The sequence below is a fragment of the Crocuta crocuta genome, unplaced genomic scaffold (assembly GCF_008692635.1).
Source record: "Crocuta crocuta isolate KB4526 unplaced genomic scaffold, BGI_CrCroc_1.0 scaffold343, whole genome shotgun sequence".
NCBI classification, from domain to species: Eukaryota; Metazoa; Chordata; class Mammalia; order Carnivora; family Hyaenidae; genus Crocuta; species Crocuta crocuta.
In genome coordinates this window covers 2,540,368-2,567,580 of record NW_027532679.1, presented here as the reverse complement: position 1 = coordinate 2,567,580, position 27,213 = coordinate 2,540,368, and the positions used below count along the sequence as shown (strand labels likewise).

The 27,213-nt window shown below is 39.4% G+C and overlaps 1 protein-coding gene across 1 annotated transcript; it reads left to right on the top strand.

Annotated features, from left to right (window-relative positions):
• The first annotated feature begins 9,836 nt into the window (after positions 1-9,836).
• On the top strand, positions 9,837-26,171 carry HAVCR2 (hepatitis A virus cellular receptor 2). Its single transcript, XM_077780754.1, has 7 exons — positions 9,837-10,022; positions 11,206-11,544; positions 12,432-12,515; positions 16,876-16,916; positions 18,378-18,504; positions 21,795-21,831; positions 23,679-26,171. Exons 1-7 carry the CDS (start codon positions 9,968-9,970, stop codon positions 23,836-23,838), a joined length of 843 nt encoding a protein of 280 aa, XP_077636880.1. The 5' UTR covers positions 9,837-9,967; the 3' UTR covers positions 23,839-26,171.
• Positions 26,172-27,213: the final 1,042 nt, after the last annotated feature.

Sequence of the window (27,213 nt, the reverse complement as noted above, 5' to 3'; positions counted from 1 at the left end):
CTTTGGATTCTGTGTCTCTCTCTTGCTCTCTGCCCTTCTCTCCCTCATGCACTGTCTCTCTCTCTCTCTCTCAAAAATGAATAAATATTTAAATTTTTTTTAAAAAAGGAAATGTTTTGCACCTTCTCCTAGACCCCCCTTGTGTTCATGATGTTCCTAATTGTTTGTGAGTGGGGGACTTTCTTTCTGGTGATATACCCACAAGATGTATTCACATGAAAATGTTTGTATACAGTTTTTAAAGTTTATTTTGAGAGAGAGAGAGAGAACATGCAAAAGCAGGGGAGGGACAGAGAGGGAGAGAGAGAAGCCCAAGCAGGCTCTGTATTGTCAGTGCAGAGCCCGATGCTTGAACCTACGAGCTGTGAGTTCATGACCTGAGCTGAAATCGAGTAGGACACTTAATTGACTGGGCCACCCAGGTGCCCCGAACATGTTTGTATATTAGAGACACATATAGAAAAACATCTGAAAGGAGATTCATTATGTTGACAGAGGATATTTTGTACAACTGCGATTATGGAATTTTTAAAATCTAACTATCTATCCATCTATCTATTTTCTTATTATATTTTTTCAGAATTTTCTACAGAAAGCATGACTTATATAAAAAAAACGTTTTCAAGTAGTCTACAGACACACAAGTTGACAAGGGCTTTTATTTAATTATTTATTTTTAAAGTTTTTATTTAAATTCCAGCCAGTTTACATACAGTGTAGTTTTAGTTTCAAGTGTACAATATAGTGACTCAGCAATTCCATACATTACCCGGTGCTCATCGCAACAAGTGCTGAACTTAATCCCATCACCTATTTCAAGCATCCCCCTTCTCTCAATGCAAGATTGACATTGACCGAACCAGACAGCCCTTCCTCCAGATCAGCACAGCCACCAGCTCCAAGGTACCATTAGATATCAGATATTGGGCCAGTGGTTTTGCATTTTCTGATTTGATTCTTGATCAATTCTTATTATATATATATGTTTTTCCCTTCTTCCTTTTCATCCTCTTATTCTTTCCCTTCTCTGTTCTGGTTATTCTGATTGTTGGTTTGATTAAGCAGGCATTTTTAATATATTCTTTTTACACCTCTTCTGTATCTCCTTCTTTTTTATTCCCCCACTCACCCACCCCCCACCCCCAGATTAAGCCATATAGTTTCTCTGATTCTCTGCCTGGTCAATTTCTTTTTTCCTTTTCTTTTTCTCCACCCCTGTCATTTCTCTCTTTGTATGGGCTAAGGCTTCCTCTACCACCATCCCCCTTTTAAATTTTTTCCAGGGTTACTTCAGTGAACAAACCAAAGCACACCTGGTGGAAGGCCCAAACCACCACTATGAGTAGGGAGACAAAGCAACCAGAGTCATAACAACAGAGAGTATGCAACACACTCCAAACCTCCTGTAGGGCCAGGCACTGGACAGTGTAAGACTTCTTTTTGATATAATAGTACTCAAGTGTGCAGGACACATAAGAAGCTATTAAGACACATAAAGGACAGAAAACTAGCCAAAATAAAGACTGGAAGAATTCTCCTCAAAAGAAATTCCAGGAAGAAATGACAGCTAGAGAATTGCTCAAAACAGATATTAACAACATATCTGAGCAAGAATTTAGAATAATAGTCATAAGATTAAGCTGGACTTGAAAAAAGCATAGAAGACAGCAGAGAATCTATTGCTGCAGAGATTAAGGAGCTAAAGAATAGTCACAAAAAATTAAGAATGCTGTAGGGGCGCCTGGTTGGCTCAGTCGATTAAGCATCCAACTTCAGCTCAGGTCACGATCTTGCGGTTTGTTAGTTTGAGTGCTGCATCGGACTTTGTGCTGACAGCTCAGAGCCTGTAGCCTGCTTCGGATTCTGCGTCTCCCTCTCTCTCTGCTCCTCCCCTGTTCTCTCTCTCTCTCTCAAAAATAAATAACCATTATAAAAAAGAAATGCTGTAAATGAGGTGCAAAATAAACTAGATGCAGTGACAGCAAGCGTGGAGGAAGCAGAGGAGAGAATAGTGAAATAGAAGATAAAATTATGGAAAATGATGAAGCTGAGAAAAAGAGAGATAAGAAAATACTAGACCACAAGGGGAGAATTAGAGAACTAAGTGATTCAATGAAACATAATAAAATCCATATCATAAGAGTTCCAAAAGAAGAAGAAGAGAGAGAAAGCACAGAAGGTTTACTTGAACAAATTATAGCTGAGAAATTCCCTAATTTGGGGATAGAGGCAGACATCCAAATCCAGGAGGCACAGAGAACTCCCTTAAGATTTAACAAGAATAGGTCTCCTCCATGGCATATCATAGCGAAACTGGCAAAATACAAAGATAAAGAGAGAATTCTGAAAGTACCTAGGGACAAATGGACCTTAACCTATAGGGATAGACACATAAGAGTAGTAGTAGACCTGTCCACTGAAACTTGGCAGGCCAGAAGGGAGTGGCAGAAAATATTCAATGTGCTTAATAGGAAAATATGCAGCCAAGAATCATTTATCCAGAAAAGCTGTATAGGAGAGAGAAAGGTTTTCCCAGGCAAACAAAAACTGAAGAGATTCATGACCACTAAACCATCCCTGCAGAAGATCCTAAGGGGCACTCTGTGAGTGGAACACTCTAAAGACTACAAAGGACCAGTGACACCACCACCACAAGCATGGAACCTACAGATAACACAAGGACACTAAATCCATATCTTTCAATAATACTCTGAATATACATGGACTAAATGCTCCAATCAAAAGACATAGGGTATCAGAATGGATAAAAAACAAGATCCATCTATATGCTGTCTACAAGAGACTCATTTTAGATCTGAGGACACCTTCCAATTGAAAGTGAGGGGATGGAGAACCACGTATTATGCTACTGGAAGTCAAAAGAAAGCTGGAGTGGCCACACATCTGTCAGACAAACTAGATTTAGAAAGACTGTAACAAGAGATGAAGAAGCGTATTATAATTATGAGATCTATTCATCAGAAGGAGCTAACAATTATAAATGTTTCTGACCCAAACTTGGAGCACCCAAATATATAAGTCAATTAATGATAAACATAAGCAATCTTACTGGTAAGAATATGGTAATTGTAGGGGACTTTAATACTCCACTTATATCAATGGGCAGATCATCTAGGCAGAAAATCAATAAAGAAACAGTGGCCTTGAAAGATATACTGGATCAGATGGACTTAACAGATATATTCAGAACTTTTCATCCGAAAGCAACAGAATACACATCCTTTTTGAAGGCACATGGAACATTCTCCAAGATAGATCACATACTGGGTCCACAAAACAGCCCTCAATAAATATAAAAGAATTGAGATGACACCATGCATATTTTCAGATCACAACACTATGAAGCTTGAAATCAACCACAAGAAAAAAATTGGAAAGCCTCCAAATGCATGGAGGTTAAAGGACATCCTACTAAAGAATGAATGAGTCAAGCAGACAATTAAAGACAAAATTTAAAAATACATGCAAGCAAATGAAAATGAAAACATGACAGTCCAAACTCTTTGGGATGCAGCAAAGGCAGTCCTAAGGGGAAAATATATTGCAATCTAGGCTTATCTCAAAAGACAAGAAAAATCCCAAATATAAAGCCTAACCGCACACCTAAAGGAACTAGAAGTAGAACACCAAAGAAACAGGAGCAGGAGAAGAAAAATAATAAAGATTAGAGCAGAAATAAACAATATAGAACCCCCCAAAAACAGTAGCACAGATCAATGAATCTAAGAGCCGTTTTTTTGAAAAAATAAACAAAATTGATAAACCCTTGGCCAGACTTCTCAAAAAGAAAAGAGAACTCAAATAGATGAAATCATGAATGATAGAGGAGAGATGATAACCAACACCACAGAAATACAAACAATTATTAGAGAGTACTATGAAAAATTATATGCCAACTACCTGGACAACCTGGGCAAAATGGACAAATTCCAAGATACCCACACACTACCAAAACTCAAATGGGAAGAAATAGAAAATTTGAACAGACCCGTAACCAGCAAAGAAATTGAATCTGTTATCAAAAGTCTCCCCAAAAATAAAAGTCCTGGGCCATATGGCTTCCCAGGGGAGTTCTACCAGACATTTAAAGCAGACTTAAAACCTATTCTTCTCAAGCTCTTACAAAAAACAGAAATGGAAGGAAAGCTTCCAGACTCATTCTATGAAACTAGCATCACCTCAATTCCCAATCCAGACAGAGGCCCCACTAAAAAGGAGAATTTACAGGCCAATATCCCTGATGAACATGGATGCAAAAATTCTTAACAAGATATGAACAAATTGAATTCAACAGTATATTAAAAGAAAAGTATATTAAATCTCACTCCATGCTCAAGTGAGATTCATTCCTGGCCTACAGGGTGTAGGAGCCCGACAGTGACCACGAGAAAGAATGGTTAAGGAAGCAGAGATGTGCCTGCAAACAAGACTCTCTGCTTGGGCAGATCATGCCTGCAAACAGGATGTTCTGCCAAGAGGCCTGCACACAATATCCAAGGTTAATGATCCGCTCGCATACGACGGAACATGCCCTCCTTAAAAATAAGGAAGGGGCTGGAGTTCTGGGCAGGCCTCTTAGTAAACATGCTGTGGCCACTTCCTCCCTTTGCTCCTCCCCTCCCCCCCCCCCGTCCTTGGAATGTGCTTGGCTTTTTGTCCTTATTTGGTAAAAGAATGCATTTCGTAGATTTCGGTATGTGTCCAGCTACTGGGGTATAAAAGTAAACCGCAAGGCGGCTTGCGAAGAATGTTTCCTCCGGCCGGAGTTGTGTCTTTGTCTGTCTTTTGTGTGTCTTGTCTTTGTGTCATTTTGCCCGCAACACAGGGCTGGTTCAATACTTGAAAGTCAATCATTGTGCTACATCACATTAATAGAAGAAAGGATAAGAACTATATGATTCTGTCAAGAGATGCAGAAAAAGCGTTTGACAAAATATGGCATCCTTTCATAGTAAAAATCCCTCAAGAAACTTGGGGTAGAAGGAACAGACCTTAACATCATAAAAGCCATATGTGAAAAGCTCACAGTTAATATCATCCTCTGGGATGATATCATCCAATGGGAAAAAAATGAGAGCTTTCCCTCTGAGACCAGGAACACGACAGGGATGTCCACTCTTGCCACTGTTATTTAACAAAGTGTTGGAAGTCCTAGCCTCAGCAATCAGACAACAAAATGAAATAAAAAGCATCCAAATCGGCAAAGAAGAGTCAAAATTCACTTTTCACAGATGACATGATACTCTACATGGAAAACCTGAAAGACACCACCAAAAAGCTGCCAGAACTGATCCAGGAATTCAGCAAAGTCGCAGGATACAAAAATCAATGTACAGAAATTGGTTGTATTTCTATACACGAATAATAAAGCAGCATAAAGAGAAATAAAAAAACTGATCCCATTTACAATTGAACCAAGAACCATAAAATACCTAGGAATGAGCCTAAACAAAGATGTAAAAGATCTGTAAGCTGAAAACTATAGAAAACTTATGAAAGAAATTGAAGACAACACAAAGGAATGGAAAAACATTCCATGATCATGGATTGGAAGAACAACTATTGTTAAAATGTCAATACTACCCAAAGCAATCTACTCATTCAATTCAATCCCAATCAAAATTGCACCGGCATTCTTCTCAAAGCTGGAACAAACAATCGTAAAATTTATATGGAACCACAAAAGACCCTGAATAGCCAAAGTAATATTGAAGAAGAAAACCAAAACGGGAGGCATCACCATCCCAGACTTTAGCCTCTATTACAAAGCTGTAATCATCAAGACAGTATGGTATTGGCACAAAAACAGACAAATAGACCAATGGGATAGAATAGAGAACCCAGAACTGGACCCACAAGTGTATGGCCAACTAACCTTTGACAAAGCAGAAAAGAATATCTAATGGAAAAAAGACAGTCTCTTTAACAAATGGTGCTGGGAGAACTAGACAGCAACATGCAGAAAAATGAAACGGACCACTTTCTTATACCATACACAAAAATAAACTCAAGATAGATGAAAGACTTAAATGTGAGTCAGGAAGCCATCAAAACCCTAGAAGAGAAAACAGGCAACAACCTCTTTGATCTCAGCTACAGCAACTTTTTACGTGATACATCTGAATGCAAGGGAAATAAAAGCAAAAATGAACTATTGGGACCTCATCAAAATAAAAAGCTTCTGCACTGCAAAGGAAATAATCAACAAAATTAAAAGGCAACTGACAGAATGGGAGAAAATATTTGCAAATGACATATTGAATAAAGGGTTAGTATCCAAAAATATATAAAGAACTTACCAAACACAACACATGAAAAACAAATAATTCAGTGAAGAAATGGTAAGAAGACATGAATAGACACTTATCCAAAGAAGACATCCAGATGACCAACAGACACATGAAAAGACGCACAACATTGCTCATCATCAGGGAAATACGAATCAAAACCACATTGAGATGCCACCTCACAGTGGTCCGAGTAACTAAAATTAACAACTCAGGAAACAACAGAGCCCTCTTGCATTGTTGGTGAGAATGCAAACTGGTACAGCCACTTTGGAAAACAGTGTGAAGGTTCCTCAAAAAATTAAAAGTGAACTACCCTATGACTCAGCAACAGCACTACTAGGAATTTATACAAAGGATACTGGAGTGCTGATTCACAAGGGCACATGTACCCCAATGTTTATAGCAGCACTTTCAACAATAGCCAAACCATGGAAAAAGCCCAAATGTCTATCAACTGGTAAATGGATAAAAAAAGATGTGGTTTATATATACAATGGCATACTACCCGGCAATGAGAAGAATGAAATCCTGCCATTTGCAGCAACGTGAATGGAACTGGAGGGTATTGTGCTAAGTGAAATAAGTCAGCCAGAGAAAGACAGATAACAGATGTTTTCACTCATAAGTGGAACTTGAGAAACTTAACAGAAGACCATTGGGGAAGGGAAGGAGAAAAAATAGTTTCAAACAGAGAGGGAGGCAAACCCATGAGACACTCTTAAATACAGAGAACAAACTGAGGGTTGATGGGAACATAGGGGAGAGGAAAAAATGGGTGATGGGTATTGAGGAGGGCACTTTTTGGGGTGAGTACTGACTGTTGTATGTAAGTGATGCATCAGGGGACTCTACCCTTGAAACCAAGAGCACACTATATACAATATATGTTAGGTAACTTGATAATGAATTATACTTAAAAAACAGAAACAAAAACAAAACAAACAACAACAAAAGAATCTCTTATGGTTTTTTCCCCTCTTTTTTCATCCCCCCCTCCTGTATATTCATCTATTTTGTTTCTTAAATTTCACAATGAATGAAATCATATGGTATTTGTCTAGAAGGTTGAGTTTAAAAAGAAAAATGCAAGCTGATAAAAGTTAGCACCTCTATAGGTAGAGCAAGCAGACAGTTGTGGGATCTGAAGCACAAACCACCAGCAGCGAAGTACTCTTCAAAAAGTCAAACCTCTAGAGCTAAGTTTTGTTTATAGGAAATACACAGAAAAGAGGAATAATTTCAGTGACACCACAGCAAGCAGGCAAACCCAGACTGTGGCACATTCTGTGGAACAACTGATTTTACAAGCCAGTGAGTGGCAGGGGGATGGAAGAAAGACTGTTCTAGATTAAGATACTTAATTGATATGATAACCAAATGCAATGTAGGGACCTTGATTGGGTCTGAATATAAATAAATGTATTGTAAAAGTGTATTTTTGAGATAATCAGAGGAATTTGATTATAAACTGAAGACGTGGGTACTAAGACATCATTACTAATTTGATCATGTGTGAAAATGGTATTATGGTTATGCAGCAGAAAGTCAACTTTAAAAAACCAAAATACACACTGAAGTCTGTGAGGGTGAAGTAATAGGAGATTTGGGATTTGTTTTAAAATAGAAGTTGATAGTTTTAAATCTGTGTATTGGGAACTCATACTTTCCTCTCTGCTTTTGTGTATATTAAAAACGTATATAAAACAGTAAATAGGAAATGCAAGGTGTAACCTGGGCATACAATTTGTCTAAGAAAGGAGGGAATATGAATGCGTATTTTATTTTCCTGTGTCTGCATTGGGGGTATACACAGGAGACTTAGGAGAATGGAAACCTACAGGGTGGGGGCATGGAAATTGGTAGATTTGGAGGGATCGGAACAAGCCTTCTTCATAAAGCTTTGATACTGCTTCAAATTTTAGTCATTTGGATGAATTATCTAAACAGTTTGTTTTTAAGATACAAGAAATAAAAGTTAAATAAACAGGAAAATGCTCAGAAACAGCTCCCTGTACACAGAAGAAAAAAAGAAGGGGTTTAGAATAGATTTCTAGGCTCCTTTATGTCTAGACTTCAATGAATTAATAAATTGTTAATATTTTATGAAGCTGGTTCCAGTAGTAACACTAGATAAACAGAGTAATAATAATAATAAACAAAACAGAAAGAAAAAAGGAAAAACAGAACACAAAATCTGAGGCCTGACCCTTTTGAGTGTTGATTGGGTCATGCAGTAAACATAACACCTGACCCCATGTTTAATCCATTCTACTTACCCTTCGATATGGACATTTGCTGGTTTTTTAAGTTATGTAGGCAGACATATTAAGGGCAAATATGAAATTCATAAAATAGTTTATAGTGGAAAAGATATGGAGCTTGGGAGACACAGTTCTCATTTGGGATTACTAGTCACATGCCTTTGGGCAAATCGACCTTTTTACGTCTCAGTTCCCTGTGCATAAAATGAAGACATTTACTGTGATTTCTTGAGTAACTGCTACCTCTGTGATGCTATGGAAAGTACACACATTGAATAAGCTGGATATTTATAGTGAATGCATTTAGTGGCATAAAGATGAGTGACAAGGAAGTTCAGCAAGAAAAGACAGGAAGTCCACAGGGTTTTCAGAAACTATTCAGTCTGTGAGCTCACTTTGATAAAGAATCATTGGCTTTTAGGTTCCCAGAGAAATGTCAGTATCCTAGGGCTGAGACGGAAGGCTGTCACTATCTCAGGGGTCTGAGATGTCACCTCAGTGATGGAGAGTGTGGTTGAAACTCAACCCTTTCTGAGAATTTATGTCTAGAGCCCCAGGGATGGGAGGGAGGAGACATCCTATTCACATGAGATATAATAGAATATTGACGTCCCCTTGATTCCACAGTGAGGGGGGAAGAAACACTGCAGAAAGAAAAGTGTCTTTCCTAAGTGGAAGGGTTTGAAAGTTCACGTCAAAGTCAGAATATTAGAGCAGAGAGCCATGTCACCTAGCACAATTTCCTCTTTTTATACGTTTTATAAATGAGGAAACTAAGATCCAACAAGGTTATATCACACAGCCCAATCTGCGTTAGAAGAAGACTAAGAATTAAGTTCAGAGCTGGAGCGGAAGGGGCCCATAACTGTGAGAATAAGGAACATGCCATTCACCGTGGTATTCTCTAGCTCTTAACTCCATTAACGTTGGTCATATGACCAACCAACTGATTGATCTGACTGAATGCATGTGTGGATGATATGTTCCTGCCTTGTGTTCCCTGGTAACCAGCTAGACCCACACACCATACATTCCAGAGAATTATTTCATTGGAGATATGAGAGGACTCCCTCCGCTTCTCTTGACTGACTGAGAGACACTTTTCTTCCTTGAGTATTGCTTCCTCTTCGTTGATACTCACAGGATAAATATCAGAGCTGTTACAGGATGTGTGTGGTGTGGCATGACAGGCAACTGGGGTTTCCTTTGATGTAACTGTGGACTTGAGAGCATTAACAGAGAAAAGGTCAGATGCCCTGCTGTTCTGGGCCAGCAGTGAGGGAGAACGGCCCCTGCTCCTGTGATTGCAGAGGAGACAGAATTGCAAGAGGTACCCTGTTCCACTGGAGAATCAAAACTAAACAGAGCTTTATTTGACTTTATTCTTCAGAACCCATGGTTTCACAACTTTCCTTTGACTGTGTCCTGCTGCTGCTGCCACTACTCACAGGTAAGTCTGGGCATCTGGGCATGGATGGTCACAATTGGATAGTGTGAGATAAAGATACAAGGACTGTCGTTGTAATGCTTGCAAGAGCAGGTTTGGAAGCAACCTAAATGTCCACCAGTCAGGAAGTAGGTAAATAAGTTTGTGATATCTCCATGATGCAAACAGTGAAGCTGACCAGTGATATGAAATGTCTCGAAGTCGAAATGTTAACGTATATTAGATGTCTATGTGTTGTAGGGAGTGGGAATACATGAATCCTCCTTAATGTATAGACTCTGGGAAGGGGAACCAGAAAATGGAAAGGAGCAGGGAAAGGGAGTATACTTTTCATATACCTTTAAAAAATGTTTAATGTTTATTTTAGAGAGAGAGAGAGTGCATGCCTGCATGTGAGTGGGGGGAGGGGCAGGATCTGAAACAGGCTCCAGGCTCTGAGCTGTCAGCACAGAGCCTGATGCAGGGATTGAACTCATGGACCGTGGGATCATGACCTGAGCCAAAGTCAGATGCTTCATCGACAGAGCCACCCAGGCGCCCTCATATACCCTCTTATACTGTTTAAATGTTTCACCATATATATATTTAAAGATAATTAATTTTAAACTTCAAAATAGCCTGTGGGTGGTTTCAGATATACAATCTTCTTATACAGCCAATGCTTTTTATTCATTATGTGCTGAATGCTTTAAAAAAAAAAAGAGAGAGAGAGATTTATGTTAAGTTAATTGCCTTTCATCAATGAGCAGACAGCTAGTCCAGATGAGTGAGCTGTTTTACTGGCTGACAATGACTCATTTTCTGACTATTTCTATCTGCCTTGCCCTCAGATGTTCACAGGGCTGGACCACAATTCTCTCCTAGGGCACTGGTTTTCAGAGTGAGTTTCTGAGACCAGCCCTGTCAACAGCTGGAACCTTCTAGAAATTCAAAGTTTTACAGCCCACCCCAGACCTATCGAATCAGGAACTCTAGCAGCTAAGCCCAGTCATGTGTGTTTTAACAAGGCCTTCTGGTGATTCTGATGGTTCTCAAGTCAGAGAACCATTGTCATGGTGGACCATCTTCCAAACAGGACAGCAGCCCTGGTTTCCTTTGTATTCTACATGCATCACTTGCAGTTTTCTTGAAATGGACCAACCTCACTCATTGCCCGAATCTTGCTCTCTTTTCCCTCTTTATTCAGGATCTTTGGAAGGGGCATATGTAGTGGAAGCGGGTCAGAATGCTGTTCTGCCCTGCACCTACTCTGCAACCACTCCTGAGGATCTTGTGCCTGTCTGCTGGGGCAAGGGATTCTGTCCTATGTTTGAATGTTATGATACGTTGCTCAGCACAGATGGAAGGAACTTGAAATATCAGACATCCAACAGATACCAGCTAAAGAGGAATTTCCACAAAGGAGATGTGTCCTTGACTATAGAGAATGTGACTCTAGCTGACAGTGGGACCTATTGCTGCCGGATCCAATTCCCAGGCCCAATGAATGATAAAAAATCAAACTTGGAGTTGGTCATCAAACCAGGTGAGTGGACCTTTGCATGTCTGCCTTATAAATAAAACTCAGCTGCAGGTAATTAAATATATTGATTGGTCTCACTACTGATCTCCCCAATTATAGCCCTGGGAGTGGGTCTCTAGACCTAAAGTTAACAGGCTCCACCAGCAATGCCCAGCCACATTTAATTCCCTTCCTCTATTTTCAAACGCATGGACAGGATAGGCCTAGATCAGTGGTTAAGAACATGACTGCCCATTAGAATCACCTGGAAAGCTTTCCCACACCTATAGCTCCTTGGTTCCCACCCACAAATCAGAGAAATCAATATTTCTGGAGGTAGAGCCCGAGTGCTGGGATTTTACAAAGTCTACCTTAGATGATTCTTCTCCCTGTGCAGACAGGACTGAGAACCACCAGACCGTGTATGTGTGACGTGGGGAGGAGCAGGGTGCATGTGCTCATACATTTTAAGATTTATACAGCATGTAGTATGTGGCTGATGGAGCTGAGTTCAAATCCAACTTTGTTTCTTACTAGCTGTGTAATCTCGGGCAAGTTATTTAAGCTCTGTGACCTCCTCCTCTTTGAAATATGGCAATACCTACCATACAGGCCATTAGGAGGATTTTATGAAGTGTTTTATAAAAAGCATTTAGTGTGGTCATTTGTGTGGCTATTAGTTCTGTTATTAACAGTTAGACTGTGGCAATGATGGCCATAACAGACCTCTGCCCAACGTGTTAAGAGTCTTATACACTCTCAATGAATGCTTCCAGGGAGTTTCAGCAGTTGGGCATGTGCTTTTCTTCATTTGTTGTGTTTCATATTTTTTTCTGCTGCCCCTTTGATTCCCTGAAACAAGTTCTCTGCTCTCAGAGAAGCCTCATCTTTATATTGGTTTCTGATATTAGCCAAGGTCACCCCTGCTCGGCCTACACGCAGAGACTTCACTACAGCCTTTCCAAGGATGCTCACCACCAAGGGATATGGCTCAGGTAATTATACAGGTGGTGTAGGAGGAAGCCTTCTGGCATTTTCTGAGTTCGGAGGATTTTGAATATGGGAAAGAGATGAGAAGTGGGTTTCGGTGGTGGCGTGAATGTTTCTGGGCACCTGAGATAGTGTGTGTGGTGAGGGGATGGTGGGGACAAACTTGTGCTGGGGAAAAGGAGCCCTGAGCTGAGATTTGGAGTTAGTCACAAGTAGCCCTGTGACCTGGGCTGAAGCCTTTCACTTCCCTGGACCTCCCCCTCCTGTTCTGTCCAAGGAGAGGGTTCAGAGACTTTGGATTTTATAACCTAATAAAATTCCCACCCCCTCCCCACTAAAAAAAAGAATTTTGGTAATCTATGTATTTTGCCAAATAAGGGGGAAAATCTACTAATGCCACTATTCCATTAATAAAAGACATGTTTCTAAATTAAATAAATTTAATCTAATGAAAAACTCATTACATTGCCATTATTTTGCAATTGCCTCCCAGACTGGGGATGTTTTGTCATGAATCCACCCCAGTCCATGCCTGGGGTTGGATTAGGTGATTTCAAGGATCTCTTCCAACTGGAATGAAGCCCATCATCTTCCTTCAATTCCAACCTCAGAAGAGCAGCTTAATTCTTCAAGTAATTCAGCAAGGACTTTTCCATGCTTCTCTGGAAGAGAAGATAGGATCAAAAGAGCAGACCTCAGGTCACATTGAGCAGGGAGCTGAATCTTAAATGTCTCCTGTCAAAGTCCTGGTCTCTCTTACACTCTCTGGAGTTTAGTCTTCCATTCAGTAAGACGAGGGTAATAACAGGTAAGACCCATATCTTAATCTCATAAATCTCCTAGGTCCCACCTTGTGAAATTTAACTAAGAAAGGGTGTCTCAAGTGCTTAGTCCAGTATCTGATCATATTATGTACTCAGTACATGTTGGTTATTGTCCTTAAATTTACCAGTAAGATCGGAGGCAGAATGAGATTGTGGTTAAGTACATCAACAACAGGTAAGTAGAATGGGTTCTAATATCAGCTCTTCATACTAGCTTTGTGAGCTTAAGGTAAAATTGCTCAAACTTTGTGAGGCTCAATTTCCTTACCTCTACATTGAGGGTAACCCGAGAGCCTACTGCATAAGACTGTTGTAAAGACTGAGTGTGACAATACATGTAATGTGCTCAGCGTAGTACCTGACCCACAGAAAGCACTCAAATATTAGTTATAATTATAAGTAGTAACTTCAGCTCTCTAATGGTTTAATCTTTGGTAGTTCTTTGGTGATTGGTAGACATCTCTTATGCAATTAGTGAGAAAATTAAATATGGTGGGAACAGATGATAGCCCTCATTGTGGCCTAATCAAGTCATACCAGATATTTATGGTATGTCCACATTCCCATCCTGTGCTACCAATGCTGCTTATAACATTACCACCAAGTGCACACTCACTGTATGCCCACACATCTTCCTCATGAGGCAGTGTATTTCCTCAGAGTTGTTTATATCCTAAACAAGTCTTTTTCCCTTTAGTTTTTACTGTTAGTTCCTTCCCTTTAGGGCAACAAAGATGGGGCCATTTCTTGCATCAGGAATATAGGCACAGTACCTACAATCTCTGAGTTTTGCAAAGGCCTAAGAAAATATTTCAATAAACAAACAAAATGTAACAGTTCAGAAGTAGGAAAATAAAATGAAAAGTTAAAATTATTTAATGGCGTGTCTAGAATATGTAACATATCAATTAGTTACCTGCAAGTCGACTGTGTGTAGTTACACATTCCTTTTCTTTCATGTGGAATGTGGGTACATGTAATATGTTTGCTACAAAGTGGAATGGAGCGTTAACAAGTAAGAATTCAAGAATCGTGGAACCTATCTTGAACACAAAGCAATGTCATGTCTCTTCCACCTCAAGGAGGCAGGACAAGGTCATGGTGAATCTTCAGCTCTGGAGGTAGACTTGGCCTAAATCTCAGGTTTGTCAATGAGTAGTTGTGTGATCTTAGGTAAAGTACCTCTCTGAGACTCAATTTCTTCATCTGAAAAATGGGAAAATAATAGTACGTATCTATTGTGGTAAAGATTAAAAGATAATATGCAAATAAAGTACTAAGCACCATGTCTGGCATATAATATGTACTAGCTGGTAACTACAAATTTATATACTTTTAAGACTATGCCACCCCCTCGCTACTTCCACTCCAGCCAAGTCTTGGGTTTTCTGGGAAAATCAATGCAACTTTTTCCAGCTGTCTCACTCACCTGGTTGATGGTTATCTCTGTGAAAATAATCTGTGATAATCAATAAAATAACAGTGGATTATTTTCACTGTAAGTTGAAATAAGAAAAAAAAGGAGAAGTCAGTCTTACCATTTAGGCCCAGAAAAATAATTACAGGGAAGCAGAAACTGGATTTACATTAGAAAATCTTATGTGTGGTTAAGATTCATGTTTACTTAGTAGTTCCACCAATGTGGTTTTTATACTTTAAATCCCTTTTTGGGTAATAAGGGCAAAGGTAAGTGGAAAACAATCTCTTTTATTTCCTCTTTTTTAAAAAAAATTTTTAGGTTGAGAATAGTAAATATTAACATTAAAATCATGGTCTGTTGGGATGCCTGGGTGGCTCAGTTGGTTGAGTGTCTGACTTCAGCTCGGGTTTGAGTCCCACATCGGGCTCTGTACTACAGCTCAGAGCCAGGAGCCTGTTTCGGATTCTGTGTCTTCCTCTTTCTCTGCCCCTCCTCTGCTCATCCCCTGTCTCTGTCTCTCAAAAAAATAAAATGTTAAAAAAAAAAAAAAAGAAATTTAAAAAATCATGGTCTGTTAAACCAGAGGTTCTACATTAAAGGATTTAGATTTTTAGGTTTCCAGAAAGTGACCATTTAAGAAGTTTCAGAGCCTCTGACTCAGCCAGAAAAATGAGTAGGCATTTTAAATTTTCTCAGAGCTAACCATCTATTGATTTTTAGAATGCAGTGTCCGTAAGGTTAGGGCTGTGCTCATGCTGTTCATTGCACTGTACCCCAGGCCTGGCACAGAGAAGGGCTGTAGTACATGTTCATCAAATGGATAAGCAGATAAAGAAATGAATGAATAAAAAGGGAAGAAGGTGAGCTGGCACCTGGGCAATGTGACCACTTGGTAGTGACAGTGCAAAAGTAAAGGTTGTTGAAAGCAACATTGTTAAGAGTGTTAAGAGTTAAGAGTATTGAGGCACTTGGGTGGTTCAGTCGGTTAAGCGTCCGACTTTGGCTCAGGTCATGATCTCATGGCTTGTGGGTTCGAGCCCCATGTGGGGCTCTGTGCTGACAGCTAGCTCAGAGCCTGGATCCTGCTTCAGATTCTGTGTGTGTGTGTCTCTCTCTCTGACCCTCACCTGCTCACACTGGCTCTCTCACTCTCTCTCTCTCTCAGAAATAAAAACATTAAAAAACAAAGAGTTAAGAGTATTGTTTAAAGCTATGCAGAGCCAAATCAGAAGGCCATTTCTGTTATTCACTAGTCTGTGTGACCCTGGGTAAGTCCCCTAACTTCCTTTTTCTTTCTTTTTTAAAAAAATTTTTAAACATTTATTCATTTTTGAGAGACAGAGCCTGAGCAGGGGAGGAACAGAGGCAGAGGGAGACACAGAATCTGAAACAGGTTCCAGGCTCTGAGCTGTCAGCACAGAGCCTGATGTGGGGCTTAAACTCCCTGACCGTGTGGTTTTGACCTGAGCTGAAGTCGGACGCCCAACCAACTGAGTCACCCAGATGCCCCAAGTCCCCTAACGTTCTAATTCTCAGCTTCTTCATCTGCTTAATGGGGCTAATAGTCTCTACTTTAGGATAATTGTTTTGAATGCTAAATGAGATACTTTGCTAAAAAGAATTTAGCACAATGTCAGCTCATGGTAAATTATAGCTATAGTCACTATTACTCTCATTTTTAGGCAATGGAATACCCTGTCTCCCTCTTAATGAGTAAATGTTAAACTTTTTTAAGAAAATTAACTTTTGTTATCTTTCAAAGTCTCATTACAATATAATGTCTGCTTGAGTGTTGTCAATGTTGTTGGAATTTTGCAGCCCTCTCTGGGGTGCTGTGGGCACAACAAACCACATTTTCAACATAGGTTTTCCTGGCAGAGGTCTCCATTTCATAGAACATAAGTAGTCAGGTTCGTTATCTGGATAAAAAAACTATGGTCATCCATCTATCCATTGATTTCTAAGTGTTTAGGAAATACTGGTCTCACAATTACTTATTGTGAAGAGCATAGAGTAGATTATTTTCAAATAGGACTCTAGGCATCTTAAAGATTTTTAAAAACTAAGATAAAAGAAAACACTCTCGACTATTCTATAAGCTATTTTTTCTTTTTATGGCAGAGATACAGACGCTGGGGGCCCTCCATGACAAAAATCAAACTGTAAGTGATGTGTGCATGTGTGTGCATATGTGTGTGTATGAGCTAACCTCATGCTCAACTCAGAGAAAAGAAAGTTTGGCTTTAGTCCTCCTTCTTGTTCGCTCTCTCCTTGGGGGAAAAATGTCTCAATCTCCTTTAGCCGCAGAGCCTGCAGCTGTAGCATGTTGCATAGGGCATTTATAGCCATCTAAGGATGGAATGAGGGGTTAAGTGTGAAGTGCCTGGCGCATAGTAAGTGCTGGAAAACAAAAACAAAAAAGCACTTGCTTCTTGTTCCTCTTCTCATATTTCACAACTGTGTACCCCTGTGGAGGGTTCAAAGACCCTCACCTCCCTAGAATATATTTCTTCTTGCTTCCATGATAACCCTAATGAGAAAGATAGTGTAAATTTATTTATGTATGACAGGACACTAGTCAAGAGTCTTTTAAGCCAATGATTTATATATCTAACTATAAATAAATCAGTCTTTTAATTAACCACAATTTTAGTGTCCCCCACTTTCTCAGAGTAAAAGGGAATCCCCTAGATAGCAAGCTTATAGTAGCAACTTAAAAATTCTTTGAAGATGTATCCAAGAGTCCGCATTCATTTGACTAAGTCCCCTACTTGTGTGTTCACAACCAAGGCTCAGCACTTGGTGTTTGTACCTCCCCTTCTTTTGACCAAAGTCAGACTCTAAGTACCTCTATATATCTATAGTGTTTAATACACAGTATCTTGCATATAGCACTCCTGTAGTAAATGCTGATTGAATAAGTGGAAAATTTAATTTCTTTGACTTCCTTGTTTTAAAATTGTTTGGTATTACTGTTTTTAAAGGGAGAATATGAACTAAAGTTTTGGAAGCAGAAGAATGTTTTGGCTTTCAGTTAAAAAATAAAATTAATTAGAGAAATAGCCACAATAACTATCACAACTTATGCACAGATTGCATTTATTGCATACAAGGCCCTGTGCCAAACATTTTATATTTCTTGTTACTTCATTTTCCTAAGAACTCTCCAAGATGGTGGCAGAGCTGGGATTTGAACCTAGGACTGTCTGGCTGCAAAGGCCTGGTCCTTGAATCACTGTCTTTCTGTGAAGGTGGGGGCTTCTCTGCAAGACACCAAGTTTAGACCACTCTGAACTCCCTGGAACACCAGGGGGCCTTGGATGAACAGGATTCCACTCTAAAACCTATTTTTGTTTTGAGGGGAGGGGAGTCCATTTACTATGAGCTCCTTGTCCCCCCATAGCGTAGAAGCAGCACATTCCCTTGCTAAGTTTAAGGATTATGCTGATCCCATTCTTTGGGTGGTTTGACGCTTGTCTAGGAGATAGATCATGCATGCTCTCAGGGTCCCTGCACTCCTCTGGTGCTGTAAAAGGCATGGTCTGGTGCACAAGTCATGAGACCTGGCTGAGCACTCCACTGACTTCTGCCCATCTGCTGCAATTCTGTTTGTGTTTCCATAGCAAATACCCACATCGGCTGATGTGTTGCAAGACTCAGCTGCGACCACCAGAACAGGCATCTACATTGGAGCAGGGGTCTCTGCTGGGCTGGCTCTCATTCTTATCATTGCTGCTTTAACTCTCACATGTAAGTTGGTTGATGTTGTAATTCTCTCCCTCTGGAGAGAAGGAACTGTTAAGATAAGGAACTCATAAGGTAGGAACCAACACAAACCTAGATACAGATGTAAGTTTCTATTTATACCTGAGGGTGATCAAACTGAATACCCTGTAGTCCTGCCAGACCGAACAATAACAATAGCTAATTTTTACACAGTGCTTACCATGTAATACACAGGCATGGTGCTAAACATTTTACGTACATGTTATCATCACCGTCTTATGTGGTAGGTAGTATTTATCGCTGTTTTATAGTGCAAAAAGTTCAACTACTAGAAAGTAAGTCTCTTTCCCAAGGTTTCAGAATCCATAAAGAGGCAAAGCTGGCATTGAAATTCAAGCAGGCTGATTCTAGCACCTTTTGTTAAGCAAATAAACCTCTTTAATTCATGAATTGGGTTTATTAGGAAGTGCAACAACAAAAAGTAATTTCTTTCTGTGCATTTTTCTATCTTACTTGTTTCTCGGGCACAGGTCTTTAGAGACGGGTGGTAAGTCCTTTTACCAAAGGGTCATGGCCAGGATTGCAGCATTTGTATTTTGCTCCATCACGGCACTCAGCACACATATTGTTTTCTAAGTTATTTTTATTTATTTTATTTTTTTAATTTTTTAAATAGTTTATTGTCAAGTTGGAAACTATCACTACCATCAAGACCAACCATCATCAGCACTCCAAAAGCCTCTCACACTTTTATAATTGTGATATATTTTCTTCTTTGAGGGCAGAGGCCAAGACCTTATACCCCATGGCTTAGTACATTCTAGCAGCCCTTCCTTCTAATACTTAAACATGGACTGCATATAGGGTGACCAACTGTCCCATATTTTCCCAGGACTGAAGGGACCTTAGGATAGGATACTTCAGTGCTAAAATTAGGACAGTCCAGGGAAAACCAGGATGAACTAGTCACCCTAATTATGTGACTTAAAGCTGCTGAGTGCTTTATATGCATTAAATCTTCATAATTACCCTAATGAGAAAGACACTAATATTATTGTAATTTACCTCATTCTCAAGAGGATGCTGCCCCAAGTCACACAGTTAATTGATAGAGAATTTGAAGACAGAGCTCTCTTATTCCGCACCACTATGCTATTCTGCTATTATTGGTAAATAGATCGTTCAAAGAAAGAAACTACCCCAGGCACGCTAACCTGGGTTTGCACCGAGGAAGTAGTGGCGTTTGTGAACTGATCACATGAATATGAAGTCTACAGGTTGAAACTGAGCAATGATAGTACTCACTAGCTTTTCAAGTTCTGCCATGCCATTTCAGTTTGTGCAAAGAGGCTTGAAGTGAGGGTAATGAATGGGAGAAGGTTGACACTTTATACACACATATGTATTACTCCAAAAACATGGCTACTTCGAAGAACAGATAGGAAAGTCCTGTTTGGTTTTGGGTCTTTTCCCTAGAAGTTGATGGGTGAAGTCTTACAACCAAGGTGACAGGTTTTTAAGTCATGACATCAAAGCCATAAATTGGTAGCAATACAACCAGCAATCCCATATCTTTCTAGTGTACTTTCTGAGATGAGCGTCCATGCCTCAGTACCACTCAAACAGTTTTCATTTCTCACTCAACTGATGAAGTATCAAAGACTTGTTCCATATTCTTAGACTTAGCCCAGACTTCATTCCTCCTTTTACCCCTTTCTCTAGAATTATCTACCTCTCCCTTTCTATTTATTCTACTCTCATCAGCATAAAAATATGTTCTAACTCATATATTCCTCTTTAGCTACTCCCATTTCTGTTTTCCTTCACAGGCATATTTCTCAGATGAGTTTTTCCTACTTTGTTCCCCCTGAAGCACCATGGAAATAGTTCTAGTCAAGCTCACTGACAACTTACATTTTGCTAAGTCCAATAGACTCTTCTGTCTTCATTGTAGTCAATCTTTCAGCAATATTTAATCAAATTGAGTTTCACTCATTCTAGAAAGTCTTCCTTCTCTTGGCTTCTAAAACACCACTCTCCTACTTCACTGGCCATTCATTTTCAGTCACTTTTGTTATTTCCTCTTCTGTTTGACCTTTGGATGTTGATATTCCTCAGGGCTGACCATTTCCCTTTCTCTATACCCTCTAGGTGATGATGTATATTTCCATAGATTTAAATGTCATCCTTAATTTCCCCCTCCAGCTCTGAGTGTTTGTCCAGTTGATACCTCCACTTAGATGTCTTCCCCATTTAACATGTCCAAAATGGACGTCTAGAGTCTATATTCCACCTTCCCAGAACACAACCTCTTCCTCTCTGGTCTTTCCCATTATAGCACTTCACTACCATCCATCTGGCTGTTTAAACCGAATGCCATAGGCCAGCCTAAAATCCTGTTTCCTCCTAACATAAAATCCAATTTTAATTCCTGAAGACTTTCTCCAAAATATACGTAAAGTACATTCATTATTCTGAATCTCTTGGTCATCACCTTACCCTGATGTGAGGCATCATGATCTCTACTTAACTTCTTCATTTTTTTATACCTCCTTTTAATCATTCCCCACAGAGCAGTTAGAGTGATTTTCTTAAAACCCAATCAGCTCTTATTTCTGTCCTCTAATTCTTTCTTGTAGGAATAAGAGTAAGATTCTTATTTTATAGAATAAGATCCAAAATCTCGATTATGACTTAAAAGGTCTTATAGAAGGTAGCCCCAGCCTACCTCTCAGACCTTATCTTGGGCCCCTTTCTTATTTCAACCATATTTTCAGTTTCAGGAACACACAGTCATCTTTACCTGGGGTCTCTTTGCCTCAATTTTCCCCCTGGCTGTTCACTTGGCTGACTCATTCTCTCTCTCTCTCTCTCTTTTTTTTTTTTCCCAGAAATGAGCTTGAAGTTTACCCCATCTGAGAGTTTTTTTCCTGACCACCTTCTCAGTCATCTGTTACAGTACATTGTTGGTTCCACAATTAGAAATTATTTTTTTAAATTCTTCTCTCACAAGAACACAGGTTTTCAGAAGTCGGGGTCCACAATTCACCATTGCATTCTCAGTGCCTAGCATACTACCAGACACAAAGTGGATGCTCCATGAATTTGTTGAATGTGAGAAATGAAACTTTATTACTTTCTAGAATAGTCCATGTAACAAACCAAGACACACACTGATAGTTTGATTTAACTCAGTCCAAGGGGAAACCAGATTTCCCTAAACAATCCTTGCCTCCAGTAAGTTCATTTTATTTCCTAACTTGTTTGTTTTATGAGAGCAGTTTTAATGTACTTTTCTTCCACATTTTACCTAGGGTATTCTTACAGCAAAGAGAAGTTACAGAAGTCAAGGTAAGAGTAATGGGCGGGGTAGGGGAAGGTGGGACTCTTGGAGGCCTCTACTCTAATATGGCTTTGCTCTTAAAAGGCCTGCCCTGGGATTTAAACTTGTACTTTCTTCTTACCTTAGGGTTAGGTTTATGCAATGCCAATTAAACACACTGTTCTGTTTTACTTACTGATTTCTCTAGCTTCATTGACTAAAGTTAAGGGATAGAATTCATCTCCCTATTGATAGGAAATATTTATTTGTATATTAATGGTTTTTTTCTTTTTTTTTCAATGAACTGACCCTTCTAGTGATTGAACTACACCCGGGCTCTGGGCTGGGCATTGGGTTACAAAAGTGAGCAAGAAACCCAGAACCTACTTTCAGGGCTTTTATAGCTCAGCCCAGACTTTCTTAACTTGGGTTGCCTATTAGAATCACCTAGGACTCTTGAACCTACTGTTGCCAACCCCAGAGCATATCCATTAGCATCTTTGAGGATGAGACCTAAGCATAGGGGTTTTTCTAAAAGTTTTCCAGGTGATTCTACTGTGTAAACAGGGTTAAAATCTACTGGTCTATTATACTGCAGTCTCAGTATCTGTTTTTGACTATATACATATGTATATATATACATACATGCACACACCTCATTCCAAATATACAAAGCTCATATAGCATGTACTAGAATTTAGTGATATTTGGAACATGGGTAGAATGCAGTACATTTCAAGAAAAAAAATCATTCAGCCCATTGAATACTATCTAAGCCATGAATAATTTTAGGCAAAGTATAGATAGGATATTAATGAAGACAAAATACTCTGCAATAAAAAAAAAAGTCAAATAAAGCCCAATCAGACAATTTAATTATCAGTGATTTTTGACTATATGTGCCAGGATCTGTTATTAGAGCTGAAACTTGAAATGTGATGTTACCCATGGGTGCTATTTGCATGCATTAATTCATTATTTGGTGAAATTATTTGGTTAACTTTCATCCCTGCTTATAAAGATAAGCTCTGTAGAAAATTAGGAAGTTGTTGCCACATTAACAATTATTCCCTGATAGAGCATGTCATGCTTAATAGGCACCTACGTTATCCAATGATTGAATGAATAAATGTTCCTTACAGCAGCCCTGTGAAATAGAATGCTTATTGTTCCCATTTTATAGATGAGGACCCTGAGACACAAAGTTTGCTAATATGCAGCCTCCTTGGGGTTTTTGAGTATTGTTCACTGCTGCATTTCTTGCTTCTTAGAACAGTGTGTAACACACTAAAAATTTCTTGACTGAGTAAATGAAAACAAAAAACAAAACAAAACAAAAAAACCCAACCACTCAATTTACCCAATCATATGACTACTAAGTGATAGAGATAGAACTCAAACCAAGTCTGATTGGATCCATAACCTAATTCCTTTTTTTTTTCCTTTTTGAAACTGTTCAAGCCCACAGAAGAATTGAAGTTATAGTACAAGAACAACAGAACCCTGCAACCAAACTTGTGGTTTGAGATTTTGACATGCTTGCTTTGTTTCTCTATTTATAGAGAACATTTCTTCTGAAACATTTGTAAGGACATTTCAAATATCTTGCCACTTCACCTTAACACTTCAGTCTGTACCTCCTCCCAACACGATGCCATATTTATACTCAGGAAAATTAAGATTAGTTCAAATTTCCTCAGTCGTTCCACAAATCATTTTATTGCTATTTTATGGCTTTTTCTTGCTAGTTAGGGCCTGATCAAGGATCATGTACTACATTTGGTTGTTGTCTCTTCAACCAAGCCTCTTCTGTTAAGTCTATTATTCTGTGCTGTCCAGGAAATGCTTAACTCAACTGCAACATTTATTTCCACAGCCTCGTCACTTTGGCCAACGTCCCTCCCTCAGGGCTAGCAAATATAGCAGCAGAAGGAATGCACTCGGAGGAAAACATCTATATCATTGAGGAGAATATATATGAAATGGAAGATCCATATGAATACTACTGCTATGTCAGCAGGGAGCAACTATCTTGAAAACCCAGAGGTCTAACCCTTTAATGCCACCAGATCCCACTACTTCATTTTTGAGTGTGGTATCATTGTGAAAGCTATGAAATGTGTCAGCTGACGGGTTTTAGAGGCCCTGTCCATGGTCACCAAGCAGAGTTTTTACATTTTCTGGAGATAATTAACTCACATAGGGATGGAACTGTGTCCTGCACTGTACTTAGGTACAACATTACCTCTGTATTTCAGCCAGCAGGGCTACCCAATTCAGAGAATGCTAATTCAGAGACAACATTAGAGCTCAAATGGGCTTTTATACAGAGTAGGAATTTTTTTTAATGTTTATTCATTTTTGAGAGAAAGAGACAGAGCATGAGTTGGAGAGGGGCAGAGAGATTGAGAGACACAGAATTCAAGCTGTCAGCACAGAATCTGATGTGGGTTCAAACCCACAATCTGAGATAATGACCTGAGTGGAAGTTGGATGCTTAACTGACTGAGCCACCCAGGTTCCCCTAAAGTAGAAATTCTTAATATGTGGTCTCAGGAATTCCAGGAAGTTCAGCCACATGATGTATCCACAGAGCTCCTGAAAATATGAAGAAAATTATGTGCTGAGATACATGTATGTCTTTTTGGTACAGAAAATCTAAAGGGGCCACTAATTTTCAAAGAGTTCTGTGAGCCATAAAAAGTTTAGAAGCTACTAGAGGAGGACTAGATGGTCTCAAAGGTTCTCTCTGAGTCTTAAGACTTATGTTTCTTTGAATATTGATTGGTTACCAGTAAGTGCCACTGCACAGCTCTCCTTTGGCAGTTAAGTAGACTGCCCGGCATGTCCTGTGGTGTGCAGGAGCTCCTGGAGAAAAAGGAAGTGTGCTCCGTGTTTATTGCTAAGTTTTGCTTGGGGTGCACTCAAAGGGAGAGATCCCTGACCCACTTCTCCATTCATGGAGAGAACTGGACCTATGTTTTTCATAGAAGAAGAAGCAGTGACTGGGACATAAATTCTGTTTCCTGGTGGAAAGAAAGCAAAGGGCTCCAGCAATCTATATTTATCAACATCAAGTTTTATGATGGAAAGACTGTGGTCCCTGAGCTTCATTTCCAAGGTGGTGGTGACTAGGTTTGTCTTGCTTATTCATGCCTGCCCAGGGCCTGGCACAGCTCTCTCACATAATAGAAATTTACTAAATGCCTTTGGAGTAAAAAGCATAAGCAGAAAGGTGGGCTTCTGGAAATACTTTTTCATTGCAGAACTTAGGGCTCTTCTTGGAGAACTCACAGGTACTCTCCTAAGCTCCCAAATCTGCTCTTATCTAGCTCGAAGTCGTGTTCACTTCTTAGCTCAGGCCTTTGGAAATCTATTACTCTCTTGTCTGCATCCCCCTTTCTGTTGAACTTCCTCAGCATATAAAGAATCAACAAGAAGGACCTGTTGCTGCCTGAAAACTGCCCCTCCGCAGGTAATAACTAAATTGCTGCGATGCCGTATGCAGAAAATGTTGGTCACCAACGTTGTAGGCAGCCTGTTTATTTCTAGGAGTCTTTCCAGCCGTTTTGTTGTGTGATTTATGTTTGGGCTGCAGTTAGACAGTTTTGGGAAGTACTAGATTTTCTACAGGGAGATACATAAGGGAGATCATTTCATAAAACTATAAGCAGCAGCTCTCAAACAAGATGAAAAATTAATTGTAAGTGTTGTAAAGTTATGAAGTTCTAGAGGGAAAGGACTTCGGAACACATTTGGAGCAGTTCAATGGTTTCCCCCCACCCACCCAAAGAGATTCTTACCCTATTATTTAAAAATCTTCAAACAATGGTATTTATTCAGGATGGTCATTGCAACGGTGTTTGTAAGGGACTTTTTCTGTCAGTTGGGGAATAGTTGATTATTGTGATCTCAACACACTGGTGCATTCAAAAAGAATTAAGTGATTTCATCATTGAGCTGTTTTGCTAGTTCAGTGAAAATATAAGTGCTTACGATATGCTAGGTACTCCGATGCTGAGACCACAGAGAGAGACCAAACAGATATATCCCTGACCCTGTAGAACTTTAGTTGATCTGACTGTAAGGAGGATTCTTTCCATTTATTCAGTTGGTGAACATTTATTGGCACCTCCTGTGTGCCAGATACTGTTCTAGTCCCCTAGAAATATAGTGGTGAGAGAAATCCCTAATCGCGTGTAGCTTATGTTACTTACTTGTCAGAGGAGAATGCCATATTGCTAAGTCAAAAAAAAAAAGTTCTAGAATAGTATATATTGTTGATGCTGATTTTTTCTTTTGCCTTAAAAAATCTAGAAGAATATTCCAAAATTAATATGGTTATCCCAAAGAGGCAAATGGTCATGAAGCAGACTTCTACTTTTTCCTTTTATGTGCTTGTATAATTGTTTGAATTATTTTCTTTTGTAATAAAAATTGATTTAAACATTATAGGAATGTTTTACTGTCTGGCCCCCTCATAACAGAAAGGAATGAAGACTAGGATAAGCTAAATTCAAGGTCAAGGCTGGCGGTAAGCCAGGACAAGAACCCTAGTTGTCAGAGTGGAATCTGTTCCACATCAGTTATTTGGAAGGGGGAAGTTGGCAGAATGGGGAACAAAAATCTTCAAGGCTACTCCAAAGGGCCCAGGAGATAAATGGGTAACTTAATTAAAAACAGTGTAATAAGATTGAACATGTGGTCTTGCTCTTAGAAGCATCTTAGGATTTTTCCTCCAAAGCTCTTCTATGAGACCCCAGGACAAGAGGGGGCTCCCTGATCTTTTTAGACTTAAAAAGTAAGGTCTTAACATGTACATCACTTCTAGATTTGGAATTCCCATGGCTGAAATCCCAAACAGTTCAATCCCTCGTTAGTTGATTTTTGGGTACCCCTCATGCCTATTCTTATTTTTCACTTCTCATTTAAATACAAGCTTAAAAAATTAAGCTGAACACAATTTTATCTCCAGTTTCTATTCAGAAAGCTTAGATCCTTCTGGAGAAAAGTATAGAGGAGTACCACAGAGTTGCAGTTTTTAAGATCTTCCCACCATCCTTTGGTGGGACTCAGTTATGAAGTGGGGGAAAAAAGAGGGGTCGCCGGACCATTTGGCTGAAAGGTTCTCAAGACTGAGGAGGGCTCAGATTTTAGCCCGTATTTAGTGGAAAATTAGTGCAAAGGAGCAGTATGAGTCAGAAATGTCTCCAGCTTGTAGATCCTCCGTGTCTTTTTCTCAGTAATGTTGACTACAATGATAAAAGTGATTCCAAGTCACTCATTTACGCATAGCGGTAACTATCTTTTGTGAATTCTTGTTCAAATTCCTTCTGCTTATGGTGTGACTCTGCTTTTCCAGAAAAAGCAGTGAAGTGTTTTTTGTTTCTTTTTTTTTTTTAATGATTGTT